The sequence below is a fragment of the Tachyglossus aculeatus genome, chromosome 10 (genome assembly GCF_015852505.1).
Source record: "Tachyglossus aculeatus isolate mTacAcu1 chromosome 10, mTacAcu1.pri, whole genome shotgun sequence".
Taxonomy (NCBI): Eukaryota; Metazoa; Chordata; class Mammalia; order Monotremata; family Tachyglossidae; genus Tachyglossus; species Tachyglossus aculeatus.
Genome location: NC_052075.1, coordinates 55551176 through 55568947, shown reverse-complemented (window position 1 = coordinate 55568947; position 17772 = coordinate 55551176). Strand labels below are relative to the sequence as shown.

At 50.8% G+C, this 17772-nt stretch overlaps 1 protein-coding gene across 1 annotated transcript in view; it reads left to right on the top strand.

The window, feature by feature from the left end:
* The first annotated feature begins 6383 nt into the window (after nt 1-6383).
* Nucleotides 6384-17772, top strand: part of SMARCD1 (SWI/SNF related, matrix associated, actin dependent regulator of chromatin, subfamily d, member 1) — an 18026-nt gene continuing 6637 nt past the window's right edge. The window contains 4 exon segments of the mRNA XM_038753179.1: nt 6384-6539; nt 11201-11302; nt 11304-11443; nt 14910-14952. Coding sequence (XP_038609107.1) covers nt 6384-6539; nt 11201-11302; nt 11304-11443; nt 14910-14952 — 441 coding nt within the window.

Genomic DNA, 17772 nt, shown 5'->3' with positions numbered 1-17772 from the left:
CTTTCTGACTGACCCCTTCCCCTCTCTGCAGCCTTAAACTCCCACCCCCCACACTAGGCCCCCCGTGGCCTTCTTCCCTGAACCGGGGGTGTTGCCCCCCTCTAGGATTTGGCTCTGCCATCTGGAGCCTGGCAGGGGGAGGGTGGCGGGGCGGAGAGCATCCCTGGGTCCCCATAGGGTCTCCTAGACGGGCCGGTCCAGCCTCCGGCCCCCACCCCTCGCACGAGGACACGGGGGGGGGGGGGTTGATTAATAATAATAATAATAATAATAACGATGAAGATGGCATTTGTTAAGCGCTTACTATGTGCCAAGCACTGTTCTAAGCGCTGGGGAGGATACAAGGTGATCAGGTTGTCCCCCGTGGGGCTCACCCCGGCTCTTAGCGCAGTGCTCTGCAGACTGCGAGCAGGCGGTAAGCGCTTAGTACGGTGCTTTGCGCACAATAAAGTGCGCAATAAGATCGACTGAATGGATGATTCAGCAGTTAAACACTGTTACTACTCCACCACAGCCTAGTGGAAAGAATACGGGCCTGGAAGTTGGAGACCCGGGTTCTGCTCAGAGAAGTGGGAAAGAGCCCGGGCTTTGGAGTCAGAGGTGATGGGTTCAAATCCCGGCTCCGCCAACTGTCAGCTGGGTGACTTTGGGCAAGTCACTTCACTTCTCTGGGCCTCAGTGACCTCATCTGTAAAATGGGGACTAAGACTGGGAGCCCCCCGTGGGACAACCTGATCACCTTGTAACCTCCCCAGCGCTTAGAACAGTGCTTTGCACATAGTAAGCGCTTAATAAATGCCATTATTGTTATTATTATTATTATCCCCATTTGACAGACGAGGTCACTGAGGCCTCAGAGAAGTGAAGTGGCTTGCCCCAAAGTCACCCAGCTGACAAGTGGCGGATTAGAACCCACGACCTCTGGTTCCCAAGCCCGGGCTCTTTCCACTGAGCCACGCCGCTTCTCGTGAACCCGCTCCACTAGGCAGTCATTCGAGATGACAAGATGGGGGGGAAGTTGGGGCGTGGGAGAGCAGGGAGAGCTACCAGGGGGTGGGGGTCTGGAGGCCTGATTTATCTCTGCCCCCTCCCAGGGGGGGGGGGTCTATTCTCTTGGTGCCCATAACCCTCCAAAACTCAGTTTCTCCACTGCGGCCTGGTCAGAGGAGAAGGTGGAGGGAGGGTGGGAGTTGGGGGGCGGGGGGGAAGGAGGCTGGGAAGGATCAATCAATCGTATTTATTGAGCGCTTACTGTGTGCAGAGCACTGTACTAAGCGCTTGGGAAGTACAAGCTGGCAGGGAAGGATGGGTCACCGAAGACCCTCTGCCCAGACCCCTGCCCCCTTTCCAGGCCAACCTGTAAGGCCCAGACACCCCTCTTTGCCCAGATCCCCCCGCTTCCCTGTCCCGGAGACAGATTGCCTTCTGACATCCCCCCACACAACTCCCAGCCCCAGAGGGGACATCGAGGCAGTGGCCCCCCGGGCCCCCCGGTCCCCCCCGACGGATGAGGGGCGACCCTTCCCGAGCGAAGCAGGAGGCGGGCTGGAGGGAGGGGTGCGCCGGGTGGTTGTGGTGATGGAGGACGCATGCCTCTGGCTTAATAAACCGGGTTTGAACCAACTGCTTCTCACTGTGGTGTTCTTCTCCCAGGGGAGAGGGGAGTGGATGGATTAATCAAATCGGTCAATAATAATAATAATAATCATGATGGCATTTGTTAAGCGCTTACTATGTGCAAAGCACTGTTCTAAGCGCTGGGGGGGGATAAAATGCGATCAAGTTGTCCCACGTGGGGCTCACAGCCTTAATCCCCATTTTTACAGATGAGGTAACTGAGGCTCAGAGAAGTTAAGTGACTTGCCCAAGGTCACTCGGCAGACTTGTGGTGGAGCCGGGATTCGAACCCATGACCTCTGACTCCAAAGCCCGTGCTCCTTCCACTGAGCCACGCTGCTTCTCTGATTCCCCATTTTACAGATGAGGTAACTGAGGCCCGGAGAAGCGACTTGCCCAAGGTCACACAGCTGACAATTGGTAGAGCTGGGATTTGAACCCATGACCTCTGACTCCAAAGCCCGGGCTCTTTCCACTAAGCCACGCTGCTTCTCTTCTGACATCATATTAAGATTATTATTGTTAAGATTATTATGATTAAGTCAATCATATTAAGGGCTCGCTGTGTGCTGTGTGCGGAGAACTACACTATGCACTAGGGAGGGTATCATCATCATCATCGATGGAATTTACTGAGCACTTCTTCTGTGCCCGCTGTACTAAGCTCTGCCACTTATCTATTGTATATATGTTGCAAACTTGTACCTCCTCAAAAATCTCCAGTGGCTACCAATCAATCTGCGCATCAGGCAGAAACTCCTCACCCTGGGCTTCCAGGCTGTCCATCCCCTCGCCCCCTCCTCCCTCACGAGCTCCCTTCTGTCCTTCTCCAGCCCAGCCCGCACCCTCCGCTCCTCTGCCACCGCTAATCTCCTCCCCGGGCCTCGTTCCTTCCTCTCCCCCTCGTCCCCCTCTCCATCCCCCCCGCCTCACCTCCTTCCCTTCCCCACAGCACCTGTATATATGTATATATGTTTGTACAGATTTATTACTCTATATTTATTTTACTTGTACATATCTATTCTATTTATTTTATTTTGTTAGTATGTTTGGTTTTGCTCTCCGTCTCCCCCTTTTAGACCGTGAGCCCACTGCTGGGTAGGGACTGTCTCTATATGTTACCAACTTGTACTTCCCAAGCGCCTAGTACAGTGCTCTGCACACAGTAAGTGCTCAATAAATACGATTGATGATGATGATGATCCGCCAAACTCGCTCTCTTCCTCCCTTCAAGGCCCTGCTGAGAGCTCACCTCCTCCAGGAGGCCTTCCCAGACTGAGCCCCTTCCTTCCTCTCCCCCTCATCCCCCTCTCCATCCCCCCCATCTTACCTCCTTCCCTTCCCCACAGCACCTGTATATATGTATATATGTTTGTACAGATTTATTACTCTATTTATTTATTTTACTTGTACATATCTATTCTATTTATTTTATTTTGTTAGTATGTTTGGTTTTGCTCTCCGTCTCCCCCTTTTAGACTGTGAGCCCACTGCTGGGTAGGGACTGTCTCTATATGTTACCAACTTGTACTTCCCAAGCGCTTAGTACAGTGCTCTGCACACAGTAAGTGCTCAATAAATACGATTGATGATGATGATGATCCGCCAAACTCGCTCTCTTCCTCCAAGGCCCTGCTGAGAGCTCACCTCCTCCAGGAGGCCTTCCCAGACTGAGCCCCTTCCTTCCTCTCCCCCTCTCCATCCCCCCCATCTTACCTCCTTCCCTTCCCCACAGCACCTGTATATATGTATATATGTTTGTACATATTTATTACTCTATTTATTTATTTATTTATTTATTTTACTTGTACTTATCTATTCTATTTATTTTATTTTGTTAGTATGCTTGGTTTTGTTCTCCGTCTCCCCCTTTTAGACTGTGAGCCCACTGCTGGGTAGGGACTGTCTCTAGATGTTACCAACTTGTACTTCCCAAGCGCCTAGTACAGTGCTCTGCACACAGTAAGTGCTCAATAAATACGATTGATGATGATGATGATCCGCCAAGCTGGCTCTCTTCCTCCCTTCAAGGCCCTACTGAGAGCTCACCTCCTCCAGGAGGCCTTCCCACACTTGCCCCTTCCTTCCTCTCCCCCTCTCCACCCCCCCATCTTACCTCCTTCCCTTCCCCACAGCACCTGTTTATATGTATATATGTTTGTACATATTTATTACTCTATTTACTTAACTTGTTCATATCTATTCTATTTATTTTATTTTGTTAGTATGTTTGGTTTTGTTCTCTGTCTCCCCCTTTTAGACTGTGAGCCCACTGTTGGGTAGGGACTGTCTCTAGATGTTGCCAACTTGTACTTCCCAAGCGCTTAGTCCAGTGCTCTGCACCCAGTAAGCGCCCAATAAATCCGATTGATTGATTCTCTGTGCCTCAGTTCCTTCATCTGTAAAATGGGGATTAAGACTGTGAGCCCCCCGTGGGACAACCTAATCACCTTGTAACGTCCCCAGCGCATAGAACACAGCAAGCGCTTAACAAATACCATCATTATTATTATGTTTTGTTTTGTTGTCTGTCTCCCCCTTCTAGACCTTGAGCCCGTTGTTGGGTAGGGACTGTCTCTATATGTTGCCGACTTGTACTTCCCAAGCGCTTAGTACAGTGCTCTGCACACAGTAAGCGCCCAATAAATACGATTGAATGAATGAATGAATGCACACGGTAAGCACTCAATAAAAGACTGAGCCCCCTTCCTTCCTCTCCCCCTCCTCCCCATTCCCACCTTACCTCCTTTTCCTCCCACAGCACCGGTATATATGTATATATGTTTGTACGTATTTATTACTCTTTATTTATTTTACTTGTACATATTTATTCTATTTATTTTATTTTGTTAACATGTTTTGTTGTCTGTCTCCCACTTCTAGACTGTGAGCCCGCTGTTGGGTAGGGACCGTCTCTAGATTCGCCGACTTGTACTTCCCAAGCGCTTAGTCCAGTGCTCTGCAAACAGTAAGCGCTCAATAAATACGATTGAATGAATGAATGAATTCTAGACTGTGAGCCCACTGTTGGGTAGGGGCAGTTTCTATATGCTGCCAACTTGTACTTCCCAAGTGCTTAGTCCAGTGCTTTGCACGCAGTAAGCACTCAACAAATACGATTGAATGAATTGAATGAATGAATGAATAAAAAAAACTGTGAGCCCACTGTTGGGTAGGGCGGTTTCTATAGGTTGCCAACTTGTACTTCCCAAGCGCTTAGTACAGTGCTGTGCACACAGTAAGCCCTCAATAGATACGATTGAATTGAATGAATAAAAAAGACTGTGAGCCCACTGTTGGGTAGGGGCCGTCTCTATATGTTGCCAAGTTGTACTTCCCAAGCGCTTAGTCCAGTGCTCTGCACACAGTAAGCGCTCAATAGATACGATTGAATGAACTGAATGAATGAATGAATGAATAAAAAAGACTGTGAGCCCACTGTTGGGTAGGGGCCGTTTCTATATGTTGCCAACTTGGACTTCCCAAGCACTTAGTCCAGTGCTCTGCACACAGTAAGCGTTCAATAAATACGATTGAGTGAATTCAATGAATTAATGAATTAATTAATGAGTGAATAAAAAAGACTGTGAGCCCACTGTTGGGTAGCGGCCGTCTCTGTATGTTGCCAACTTGTCCTTCCCAAGCGCTTAGTCCAGTGCTCTGCACACAGTAAGCGCTCAATAGATACGATTGAATTGAATGAATGAATGAATAAAAAAGACTGTGAGCCCACTGTTGGGTGGGGGCCGTTTCTATATGTTGCCAACTTGGACTTCCCAAGCGCTTAGTCCAGTGCTCTGCACACAGAAAGCGCTCAATACGATTGAATGAATTGAATGAACTAATGAATTAATTAATGAGTGAATAAAAAAGACTGTGAGCCCACTGTTGGGTAGGGGCCGTTTCTATATGTTACCAACTTGCACTTCCCAAGCGCTTAGTCCAGTGCTCTGCACACAGTAAGCGTTCAATAAATACGATTGAATGAATGAATGAATGAATGAATAAAAAAGACTGTGAGCCCACTGTTGGGTAGGGACCGTCTCTATATGTTGCCAACTTGGACTTCCCAAGCGCTTAGCACAGTGCTCTGCACACAGAAAGCGCTCAATACGATTGAATGAATTGAATGAATTAATGAATTAATTAATGAGTGAATAAAAAAGACTGTGAGCCCACTGCTGGGTAGGGGCCGTTTCTATATGTTACCAACTTGCACTTCCCAAGCGCTTAGTCCAGTGCTCTGCACACAGTAAGCGTTCAATAAATACGATTGAATGAATGAATGAATGACTAAAAAAGACTGTGAGCCCACTGTTGGGTAGGGGCCGTCTCTGTATGTTGCCAACTTGTACTTCCCAAGCGCTTAGCACAGTGCTCTGCACACAGAAAGCGCTCAATAAATACGATTGAATGAATGAAATAGGAGTGAATGAATGAATGATCCGGCGGCCTCCGTTGACCTCCGCTGCGGAGGCGGCGGCGCTTCCCTCCTCCCGCCCCGTGGGGGCGCCGCCTCGGGGCCGCTCTGCCCCGCGCCGTCCTCGGTGGCTTCCCCCCCCTCCCGCTCCCCGAAGACCGGAAGGAGGCGTGGCCCATCTAGCCCGCCGTCTCGCCTCCTCCCGCCCGCCCCGCGCCGGCCGAGGCGGGGGTGCGGGAGGGAGGGGGGGGGGAGATTAGAGGCGGGGGGAGTTCCGGATCCGGTTCTTTGTGCGGCCGCGGCGGCGGCGGCGGCCCGGGGGGTTGGTGGGGGGGCGGGGGAGAAGATGGCGGCCCGGGCGGGTTTCCAGTCGGTGGCTCCGAGCGGGGGCGGCGGGGCGGCGGCGGCGGGGGCGCTGGGCCCGGGCGGGACCCCGGTGCGGATGGGCCCGGCCCCCGGACAGGGGCTCTACCGCTCCCCGATGCCCGGCGCCGCTTATCCGGTGAGCAGCTTCGGGACGGGGGCGGTGCCCGGACGAGCGCTCGGGGGGGATGGGGGAGGAGCGACACACGACGTGGGGGGGGGGACGGAGGGAGGGAGGGAGGGATGGATGGATGGATGGGGCGTGGCTTACGCACGGGGTGTTGCTTACGTACGGGGGCGTGGCTTTACGTACGGGGTGTTGCTTGCATAAGGGGCGTGGCTTACGTACGGCGTGCTGCTTACGTGCGGGGGTGTCGCTTGCGTACGGGGCGTGGCTTACGTACAGGGGTGCTGCTTACGTACGGGGGCGTGGCTTACGTACGGGGTGTCGCTTGCGTGTGGGGCGTGGCTTACGTACGAGGTGCTGCCAACGCGAGGGGGCGTGGCTTACGTATGGGGTGTCGCTTGCGTAAGGGGGCGTGGCCCTACCGGGCCTGGCCGGGAGGGGGCGCGCTCCCCCCCCGCCCCCGATCAATCAATCAATCGTATTTCTTCTTATAATAATAATAATAATAATGGCATTTGTTAAGCGCTTACTATGTGCGGAGCACTGTTCTAAGCGCTGGGGAGGATACAAGGTGATCAGGTTGTCCCACAGGGGGCTCCCAGTCTTCATCCCCATTTTCCAGATGAGGTGACTGAGGCTCAGAGAAGTGAAGTGACTTGCCCAAGGTCACGCAGCAGACATAATAATAATAATAATACTAATTGGCATTTGTTAAGCGCTTACTATGTGCGGAGCACTGTTCTAAGCGCTGGGGGGGATCCAAGGTGATCAGGTTGTCCCACAGGGGGCTCCCAGTCTTCATCCCCATTTTCCAGATGAGGTGACTGAGGCTCAGAGAAGTGAAGTGATTTGCCCAAGGTCACGCAGCAGACATAATAATAATAATAATGCTAATTGGCATTTGTTAAGCGCTTACTATGTGCCAAGCATTGTTCTAAGCGCTGGGGTAGATACAAGGTGATCTGGTTGTTCCACGTGGGGCTCCCAGTCTTCATCCCCATTTTCCAGATGAGGTGACTGAGGCTCAGAGAAGTGAAGTGACTTGCCCAAGGTCACGCAGCAGACATAATAATAATAATAGTTGGCATTTGTTAAGCGCTTACTATGTGCCAAGCACTGTTCTAAGCGCTGGGGGGGATACAAGGTGATCAAGTTGTCCCACATGGGGCTCCCAGTCTTCATCCCCATTTTCCAGATGAGGTGACTGAGGCTCAGAGAAGTGAAGTGACTTGCCCAAGGTCACGCAGCAGACATAATAATAATACTAGTTGGCATTTGTTAAGCGCTTACTATGTGCCAAGCACTGTTCTAAGCGCTGGGGGGGATACAAGGTGATCAAGTTGTCCCCCATGGGGCTCCCAGTCTTCATCCCCATTTTCCAGATGAGGTGACTGAGGCTCAGAGAAGTGAAGTGACTTGCCCAAGGTCACGCAGCAGACATAATAATAATACTAGTTGGCATTTGTTAAGCGTTTACTATGTGCCAAGCACTGTTCTAAACGCTGGGGGGGGGGGGGATACAGGGTGATCAGGTTGTCCCACGGGGGGCTCACAGTCTTAATCCCCATTTTACAGATGTGGTAACTGAGGCCCAGAGAAGTGAAGTGCCTTGTGGCGGAGCCGGGATTCAAACCCATGACCTCTGACTCCAAAGCCCGGGCTCTTCTCCACTGAGCCACGGTGATTTATTGAGCGCTTACTGCGTGCAGAGCACTGGACTAAGCGCTTGGGAAGTCCAAGTTGGCAACATAGAGAGACAGTCCCTACCCAACAGTGGGCTCACAGTCTAAAAGATCAAGGCCAGCTTTCGGCCCCTCGCGGAGATCGGATTAACCGCGGGGAAGGGCGGATTATCCGCGGCGAGGGCGGACGGTTAATACTAATAACGACGGCATTTATTCAGCGCGTTACTATGTGCCAAGCACTGTTCTAAGCGCTGGGGAGGTTTCAAGAATAATGAGGATGATGGCATGTGTGCCAAGCACTGTTCTAAGCGCTGGGCAGGTTACAATAATAATAATAATGGCATGTATTAAGCGCTTAGTATGTGCAAAGCATTGTTCTGAGTGCTGGGGAGGTTACAATAATAATAATGATGGCATTTATTAGGCTCTTACTATGTGCGAAGCACCGTTCTAAGCGCTGGGGTGGTTACAAAGTGATCAGGTGGTCCCACGGGGGGCTCACAGTCTTCATCCCCATTTTACAGATGAGGGAACTGAGGCCCAGAGAATAATAATAATAATAATAATAATAACATTTATTAAGTGCTTACTGTGTGCAAAGCACTGTTCTAAGCGCTGGGGTAGATACAAGGTGATCAGGTTGTCCCACGAGGGGCTCACAGTCTTCATCCCCATTTTATAGATGAGGGAACTGAGGCCCAGAGAAGTGAAGTGACTTGCCCAAAGTCACACAGCGGACAAGTGGAGGAGCCGGGGTTTGAACCCGTGACCTCTGACTCCAAAGCCCGGGCTCTTTCCACTGAGCCACGCTGCTTCCCCCAATTCATTCAATCATATTTATTGAGCGCTTACTGTGTGCAGAGCACTGTACTAAGCACTTGGGAGGTCTCCTCTCCCCACATCTCACCTCCCTCCCAATAATCATATTCATTCATTCAATCGTATTTATTGAGCGCTTACTGCGTGCAGAGCACTGTACCAAGCAAGTCAGCAACATATAGAGCCAGTCCCTACCCAACAACGGGCTCACAGTCTAGAAGGGGGAGACGGACAACAAAACTAAACATGTAATGATGGTATTTGTAAAGCGCTTACTATGTGCCAAGCACTGTTCTAAGCACTGGGGTAGATACAAGGTGATCAGGTTGTCCCACGTGAGGCTCACAGTCTTCATCCCCATTTGACAGATGAGGGAACTGAGGCCCAGAGAAGTTGTGACTTGCCCAAGGTCACGCAGCTGACAAGTGGCAGAGCCGGGATTAGAACCCATGACCTCTGGCTCCCGAGCCCGTGCTCTTTCCACTGAGCCACGCTGCTTCTCTAATTTTGGTATTTGTTAAGCGCTTACTATGTGCCAAACACTGTTCTAAGCGCTGGGGTAGATACAAGGTGATCAGGTTGCCCCACGTGGGGCTCACAGTCCTGATCCCCATTTTACAGATGAGGGAAGTGAGGCCCAGAGAAGTGAAGTGACTTGCCCAAAGTCACCCAGCTGACAAAACAAGTAGACTTCTAGACTGTGAGCCCGCTGTTGGGTAGGGACCGTCTCTCTATGTTGCCAACTTGGACTTCCTAAGCGCTTAGTCCAGTGCTCTGCACACAGTAAGCGCTCAATAAATACGATTGAGTGAATGAATTAGAACCCATGACCTCTGACTCTGAGAGCTCACCTCCTCCAGGAGGCCTTCCCACACTGAGCCCCCTCCTTCCACTCCCCCTCCTCATCCCCCCCGCCTTACCTCCTTCCCTTCCCCACAGCACCTGTATAGATGTATATATGTCTGTACGGATTTATTACTCTACTTATTTTACTTGAACATATCTATTCTATTTATTTTCTTTTGTTAATATGTTTTGTTCTCTGTCTCCCCCTTCTATTAATCAATCAATCAATCGTATTTATTGAGCGCTTACTATGTGCAGAGCACTGGACTAAGCGTTTGGGAAGTCCAAGTTGGCAACATATCGAGACAGTCAATCAATCAATCGTATTTATTGAGCGCTTACTGAGTGCAGAGCACTGTACTAAGCGCTTGGGAAGTCCAAGTTGGCAACATATAGAGACAGTCAATCAATCAATCGTATTTATTGAGCGCTTACTGTGTGCAGAGCACTGTACTAAGCGCTTGGGAAGTCCAAGTTGGCAGTCCCTACCCAGCAGTGGGCTCACAGTCTAAAAGGGGGAGACAGAGAACAAAACCAAACATACTAACAAAATAAAATAAATAGAATAGATATGTACAAATAAAATAAATAAATAAATAAATAGAGTAATAAATATGTACAAACGTATATTCTTATTAGGCAGACTCGTAGAACTGGCATACCGCAGCCCTGCGGGTCAAATTTTCTGTTTTATTGTACTCTCCTAAACCCTTAGTCCAACGCTCTGCACACAGTAATCACGCAATGAAAAGCTCTGATTAACTGATGGCAGGCGATATGTATATACGTTTGTACATATTTATTACTCTATTTATCTTGTACATATCTATTCTATTCGCTTAGTCCAGTGCTCTGCGCATAGTAAGCGCTCAACAAATACGATTGATGATGATTCTGTTTTGCCAGTATGTTTGGTTTTGTTGTCCGTCTCCCCCTTCTAGACTGTGAGCCCGCTGTCGGGTAGGGACCGGCTCCCAACTCGTCCTTCCCAAGCGCTTAGCCCAGTGCTCTGCACACAGTAAGCGCTCAATAGATACGATTGATTGATTGATTGCTCTGCACCCAGTAAGCACTATGTTTGGTTTTGTCTCCCCCTTTTAGACTGTGAGCCCGCTGTCGGGTAGGGACCGGCTCTAGATGTTGCCAACGTGGACTTCCCAAGCGCTTAGTCCAGTGCTCTGCACACAGTAAGCGCTCAATAGATACGATTGATTGATTGATTGATGGATTGATTGATAGACTCCCAAGCCCGGGGTCTTTCCACCGAGCCCCGCCGCGTCTTCAAGCGTCCCCCACCCCGGGGGTGTCCTCCTCTCTCCGCAGCGCCCCGGGCTGCTGCCGGGCAGCCGCCTGGCCCCTGGGGGCCCGGCCATGGGCCCCCCCGGCTACGGCGGGAGCCCCTCGGTCCGGCCCGGCCTGGCCCAGGGGGGGGCTGGACCAGTCTCGCAAACGCCCGGCGCCGCAGCAGATCCAACAGGTGCAACAACAGCAGCAACAGCAGCAGCAGCAGCAGCAGCAGCAGCAGCAGCAGCAGCAGGCCGCAGCCGCGCAGAACCGCAACCACAAGTAAGGCGACCCGGGATTGAATCCACCCACCGCTCGTCCCGGGGGGAATTCATCGATCGTCATCATCAGTCGTATTTATTGAGCGCTGACTGTGTGCAGAGCACTGGACTAAGCGCTTGGGAAGTACAAATTGGCAACCTATAGAGACAGTCATCATCATCATCAATCGTATTTATTGAGCGCTGACTGTGCGCAGAGCACTGGACTAAGCGCTTGGGAAGTACAAGTTGGCAACACATAGAGACAGTCCCTACCCAACAGTGGAAATTGGCAAAATTGGCAATTGGCAACATTGGCAATAGGAGACAGTCCCTACCCAACAGTGGGCTCACGGTCTAAAAGGGGGAGACAGAGAACAAAACCAGACATACTAACAAAAGAAAATAAATAGAATAGATACGTACAAATAAAATAAATAAATAAATAGAGTAAAAAATATGTACAAACAGATATGCAGGTGCTGTGGGGAAGGGAAGGAGGTAAGATGAGGGGGATGGAGAGGTGGACGAGGGGGAGAGGAAGGAAGGGGCTCAGTCTAAGGGGAATTGATTCAGAACGATGGTGTTTGTTGAGAGCTCATCATCATCATCAATCGTATTTATTGAGCGCTGACTGTGTGCAGAGCACTGGACTAAGCGCTTGGGAAGCACAAATTGGCAACCTATGGAGACGGTCCCTACCCAACAGTGGGCTCACAGTCTAAAAGGGGGAGACAAAACCGAACATACTAACAAAATAAAATAAATAGAATAGATATGTACGAGTAAAATAAATAAATAAATAGAGTAATAAATCTGTACAAACATATATACATGTATACAGGTGCTGTGGGGAAGGGAAGGAGGTAAGATGGGGGGGATGGAGAGGGGGACGAGGGGGAGAGGAAGGAAGGGGCTCAGTCTAAGGGGAATTGATTCAGAACGATGGTGTTTGTTGAGAGCTCATCATCATCATCATCATCATCATCAATCGTATTTATTGAGCGCTGACTGTGTGCAGAGCACTGGACTAAGCGCTTGGGAAGCCCAAGTTGGCAACCTATAGAGACAGTCCCTACCCAACAGTGGGCTCACAGTCTAAAAGGGGGAGACAAAACCGAACATACTAACAAAATAAAATAAATAGAATAGAAATCATCATCATCATCATCAATCGTATTTATTGAGCGCTGACTGTGTGCAGGGCACTGGACTAAGCGCTTGGGAAGCACAGATTGGCAACCTATAGAGACGGTCCCTACCCAACAGTGGGCTCACAGTGTAAAAGGGGGAGACAAAACCGAACATACTAACAAAATAAAATAAATAGAATAGATATGTCATAGTAAAATAAATAGAGTAATACATCTGTACAAACATATATACATGTATACAGGTGCTGTGGGGAAGGGAAGGAGGTAAGATGGGGGGATGGAGAGGGGGACGAGGGGGAGAGGAAGGAAGGGGCTCAGTCTGGGAATCCACCCGTCGCTCGTCCCTGGGGGAATTTATTCAGAATGATGGTGTTTGTTGAGAGCTCACACAGTAAGCGCTCAGTAAATACGAGTGAATGAATGAATGAATGAATGAATGAGCCCTCCGGAGCGGGGATTGAATCCACCCATCGCTCGTCCAGGGGGAACTTATTCAGAATGATGGTGTTTGTTGAGAGTTTACTATGTGCCGGGCGTTGCACTAAGCTCTGCCACTCATCTACTGTATATATGTTGCAAACTTGTACCTCCTCAAAAATCTCCAGTGGCTACCAATCAATCTGCGCATCAGGCAGAAACTCCTCACCATGGACTTTAAGGCTGTCCATCACCTCACCCCCTCCTACCTCCCCTCCCTTCTCTCCTTGTCCAGCCCATCCCGCACCCTCCGCTCCTCTGCCACCGCTAATCTCCTCACCGGGCCTCGTTCTCGCCTGTCCCGCCGTCGACCCCCAGCCCACGTCCTCCCCCGGGCTTGGAATGCCCCCAATCCCTCTGCCCCTCCGCCAAGCTCGCTGTCTTCCTCCCTTCAAGGCCCTACTGAGAGCTCACCTCCTCCAGGAGGCCTTCCCACACTCAGCCCCTTCCTTCCTCTCCCCCTCGTCCCCCTCTCCATCCCCGCATCTTACCTCCTTCCCTTCCCCGCAGCACCTGTATATATGTATATATGTTTGTACAGATTTATTACTCTATTTATTTATTTATTTCACTTGTACATATCTATTCTATTTATTTTATTTTGTTAATATGTTTGGTTTTGTTCTCTGTCTCCCCCTTCTAGACTGTGAGCCCACTGTTGGGTAGGGACTGTCTCTATAGGTTGCCAACTTGTACTTCCCAGTGCTCTGCACACAGTAAGCGCTCAATAAATATGATTGATTGATGTTGCAAATTTGTACCTCCCAAGCGCTCAGTACAGTGCCCTGCACACAGTAAGCTCTCAATAAATATGATTGAGTGAATGAATCTATTGGGTGACTTTGGACAAGGCACTTTCCTTCTCAGTTACCTCAGCTGTAAAATGGGGATGAATCAATCAATCATATTTATTGAGCGCTTACTGTGTGCAGAGCACTGTACTAAGCGCTTGGGAAGTACAAGTTGGCAACATCTAGAGACAGTCCCTACCCAACAGTGGGCTCACAGTCTAAAAGGGGGAGACAGAGAACCAAACCAAACGTACTAACAAAATAAAATAAATAGAATAGATATGTACAAGTAAAATGAATAAATAAATAAATCTTTAGACTGTGAGCCCTGCGTGGGACGGGGGTGGTGTCGAGTCTGATGGCCTTGTATCTCTCCCAGTGTTTAGCACAGTGCGCGGGCACAGAGTAAGAGCTTAACAGATGCCACAGTGGAGATCATCATCATCATCATCAATCGTATTTACTGAGCGCTTACTGTGTGCAGAGCACTGGACTAAGCACTTGGGAAGTCCAAGTTGGCAACACATAGAGACAGTCCCTACCCAACATTGGGCTCCCAGTCTAAAAGGGGGAGACAGAGAACAAAACCAAACATACTAGCAAAATAAAATAAATAGAATAGATATGTACAAGTAAAATAAATAAATAAATAAATCTTTAGACTGTGAGCCCCGTGTGGGACGGGGGTGGTGTTGAGTCTGATGGCCTTGTATCTCTCCCAGTGTTTAGCACAGTGCTCGGGCATAGAGTAAGAGCTTAACAGATGCCATCATCATCATCATCATCATCAATCGTATTTATTGAGCGCTTACTGTGTGCAGAGCCCTGGACTAAGCGCTTGGGAAGTCCAAGTTGGCAACATACAGAGACAGTCCCTACCCAACAGTGGGCTCACAGTCTAAAAGGGGGAGACAGAGAACCAAACCAAACATACTAACAAAATAAAATAAATAGAATAGATATGTACAAGTAAAAGTGTACGCCACAGTGGAGAGGATTACTACCTTGCGGGTGGGCATCCATCTGGGGGCTGCCTCCCTCAATTTGCTATTTCCTGTGTCCGTAGTGCAAAGAAGAAGAAGATGGCCGACAAGATTCTACCTCAGAGGGTGAGTCCCTGGATGAATTTGGGGCAGCCGGGGAGGTTTGGGGTTTTTTTTACTTTGTTTGTTTGCTTTTAAATGGAATTAAGCGCTTACTGTGTATGCTTACATAGTAAGCGCTTAACAAATACCCCAGTAATCATTATTATTATGTGCGGGGCACTGTACTAAGCGCTGGATAGGTACAAGATAGAGAAGCAGCGTGGCTCAGTGGAAAGAGCCCGGGCTTTGGAGTCAGGGGTCAAGGGTTTGAATCCCGGCTCCACCACAACTCTGCTGTGTGACCTTGGGCAAGTCACTTAACTTCTCTGAGCCTCAGTCACCTCATCTGTAAAAATGGGGATTAAGACTGTGAGCCCCACGTGGGACAACTTGATCACATTGTATCCCCCCCCAGCGCTTAGAACAGTGCTTTGCACATAGTAAACGCTTAACAAATGCCATCATTATTATTATTATTATTATTATTACAAGCTCCCTCTGCCCATCCGCCAAGCTCGCTCTCTTCATCCCTTCAAGGCCCTACTGAGAGCTCACCTCCTCCAGGAGGCCTTCCCAGACTGAGCCCCTTCCTTCCTCTCCCCCTTGTCCCCGTCTCCATCCCCTCCATCTTACCCCCTTCCCTTCCCCACAGCACCTGTATATATGTTTGTACATATTTATTACTCTATTTATTTTACCTGTACATATCTATTCTATTTATTTTATTTTGTTAGTATGTTTGGTTCTGTTCTCTGTCTCCCCCTTGTAGACTGTGAGCCCACTGTTGGGTAGGGACCGTCTCTAGATGTTGCCAACGTGGACTTCCCAAGCACTTAGTACAGTGCTCTGCACACAGTAAGCGCTCAATAAATACAATTGATTGATTGATTGATTGAGGTTGGACACAGGCCCTGTCCCACATCAGGCTGATAGTCTTAATTCCCATTTTACAGATGTGGGAACTGAGGCGAGGTTCAGTGTAGACCCGAGGAAGGACACCCCCCACCACCCCCCAGTCTTGCCGGGTCGCAGGAGGGTGTTCTGGGGAGGTTCTGGAACGCCCCCGTCCCTGAAGTATTTTTAGGACAGAAGGGTTTAGCTTGCGGGGAGAGGGACTCAGGTCCGGGATGAGATGGCCTCGACGTCCCCTCATGGACCCTCCCGCTGAGTCTCCCAGAAAGTTCCGCCTCCCGGCCCGCTGTCCCCCGCTTTATTTATATTAATGTCCGTCTCCCCTTCTAGACTGTAAGCTTGTTGTGGACAGGGAGTCTGTTTATATTGTTGTATTGTCCTCTCCCAAGCGCTTAGTACAGCGCTCGCGTGCAGTAGGCACTCAGTAAATAGGACTGAGTGAGTGAGCGAGCGCCGCTGCCCCCGCAGATCCGGGAGTTGGTCCCAGAGTCCCAGGCCTACATGGACCTGTTGCCTTCGAGCGCAAACTGGACCAGACCATCATGAGGAAACGGCTGGACATCCAGGAGGCCCTGAAGCGGCCCATCAAGGTACCCGCCGCCCCCACCCGGGGCTCCCCTCCGAGGGTCCCGGTGGAGACCGGCCGCTCCTGGCCTGGGGGTCCCCACCGGAGCCCTTTAACGACGACCCCCTCTCCCCCCCCAGCAAAAACGCAACTACGCATTTTCATTTCCAACACCTTCAACCCGGCCAAGTCGGACGCGGAGGACGGGGAAGGGACCGTGGCCTCCTGGGAGCTGCGGGTGGAAGGACGGCTCCTCGAGGACGTGAGTGGGCGGCGGGCGGGATCGGGGTCCTGCTCCGGATGGGGGCCAGAGGCTGGTGGGAGGTGTCCTTTGTGTGCCTCTCCTGTCAGGCTGGAGACCCCATTTCCTCCCTGCCTGCCAACCCCTCCTCTGACCCTGCCTGTTCCACAATGGCCTCAGGCCGGCCTCCCCTCACACCCTTCTTGGGGTGCCGCGGCCTTCCCCCCACAACCCGGGGCTGGTGTCAGAGGGGGGCTCAGGGCAGGGTGGAGATGGAGAAGGGGAGACCAGAGCCTTCGAGGATCCTGCCCGGTGCCGGCCCCCCTCACCAACCCCCAAACACAGCTTAAATCAGGCTGAAGTCAGGGTAAACCAAGGGAGGAACTTCTGTTCCTCTGGGGCCGGTGGGGGGGCAGGTGGGGGGGCAGGCCGAGGAAGCCTCAGAACAGTCCCTAGGGGAAAAACAAAAGGGACATTCACCTGCCTTAAGGCAGGGGCCTGGCCCAGATGATCCCTAGGAGTATAGCCCTTTTGTGCCGGAGACTGGAAGTCCCCCGAGAGATGCTTCCACTCCCATTCCCCCTTGTCTCCTCTCATCATCCCATCTCCCTCATCCCTCTCTCACACTCCCCATCTTCTCTCCTTCCTCCCCATCTTTCCCTTCCTCCTCCATCTTTCCCTCTCCCCATCTCTCCTTTCCTCCCCCATCTCCATTCTCCCCCTACATCTCCCTCCCCATCTTTCCCATCCCCCATCTCTCCCTTTCTGCCCCGTCTCCTCTCCCCCCCCCGACCTCTCTCTCCTACTCCATCTTTCCCTCCCTTCCTCCCTCCATCTTTCTCTCCCCCACATCTCCCCACCTCTCCCTTCCTTCTCACTTTTCCTGCCCACATCTCTCCCATCTCTCCTTTCCTCCCCCATCTCCATTCCTCCCCCTACATCTCCCTCCCCATCTTTCCCGTCCCCAAATCTCTTCCTCCCCATCTCTCCCTTTCTGCCCATCTCTCCCTCCCCCTACCTCTCTCTCCTACTCCATCTCTCCCTCTCCCTTCCTCCCTCCATCTTCCTCTCCCCCACATCTCCCCACCTCTCCCTTCCTTCTCACTTTTCCTGCCCGCATCTCTCC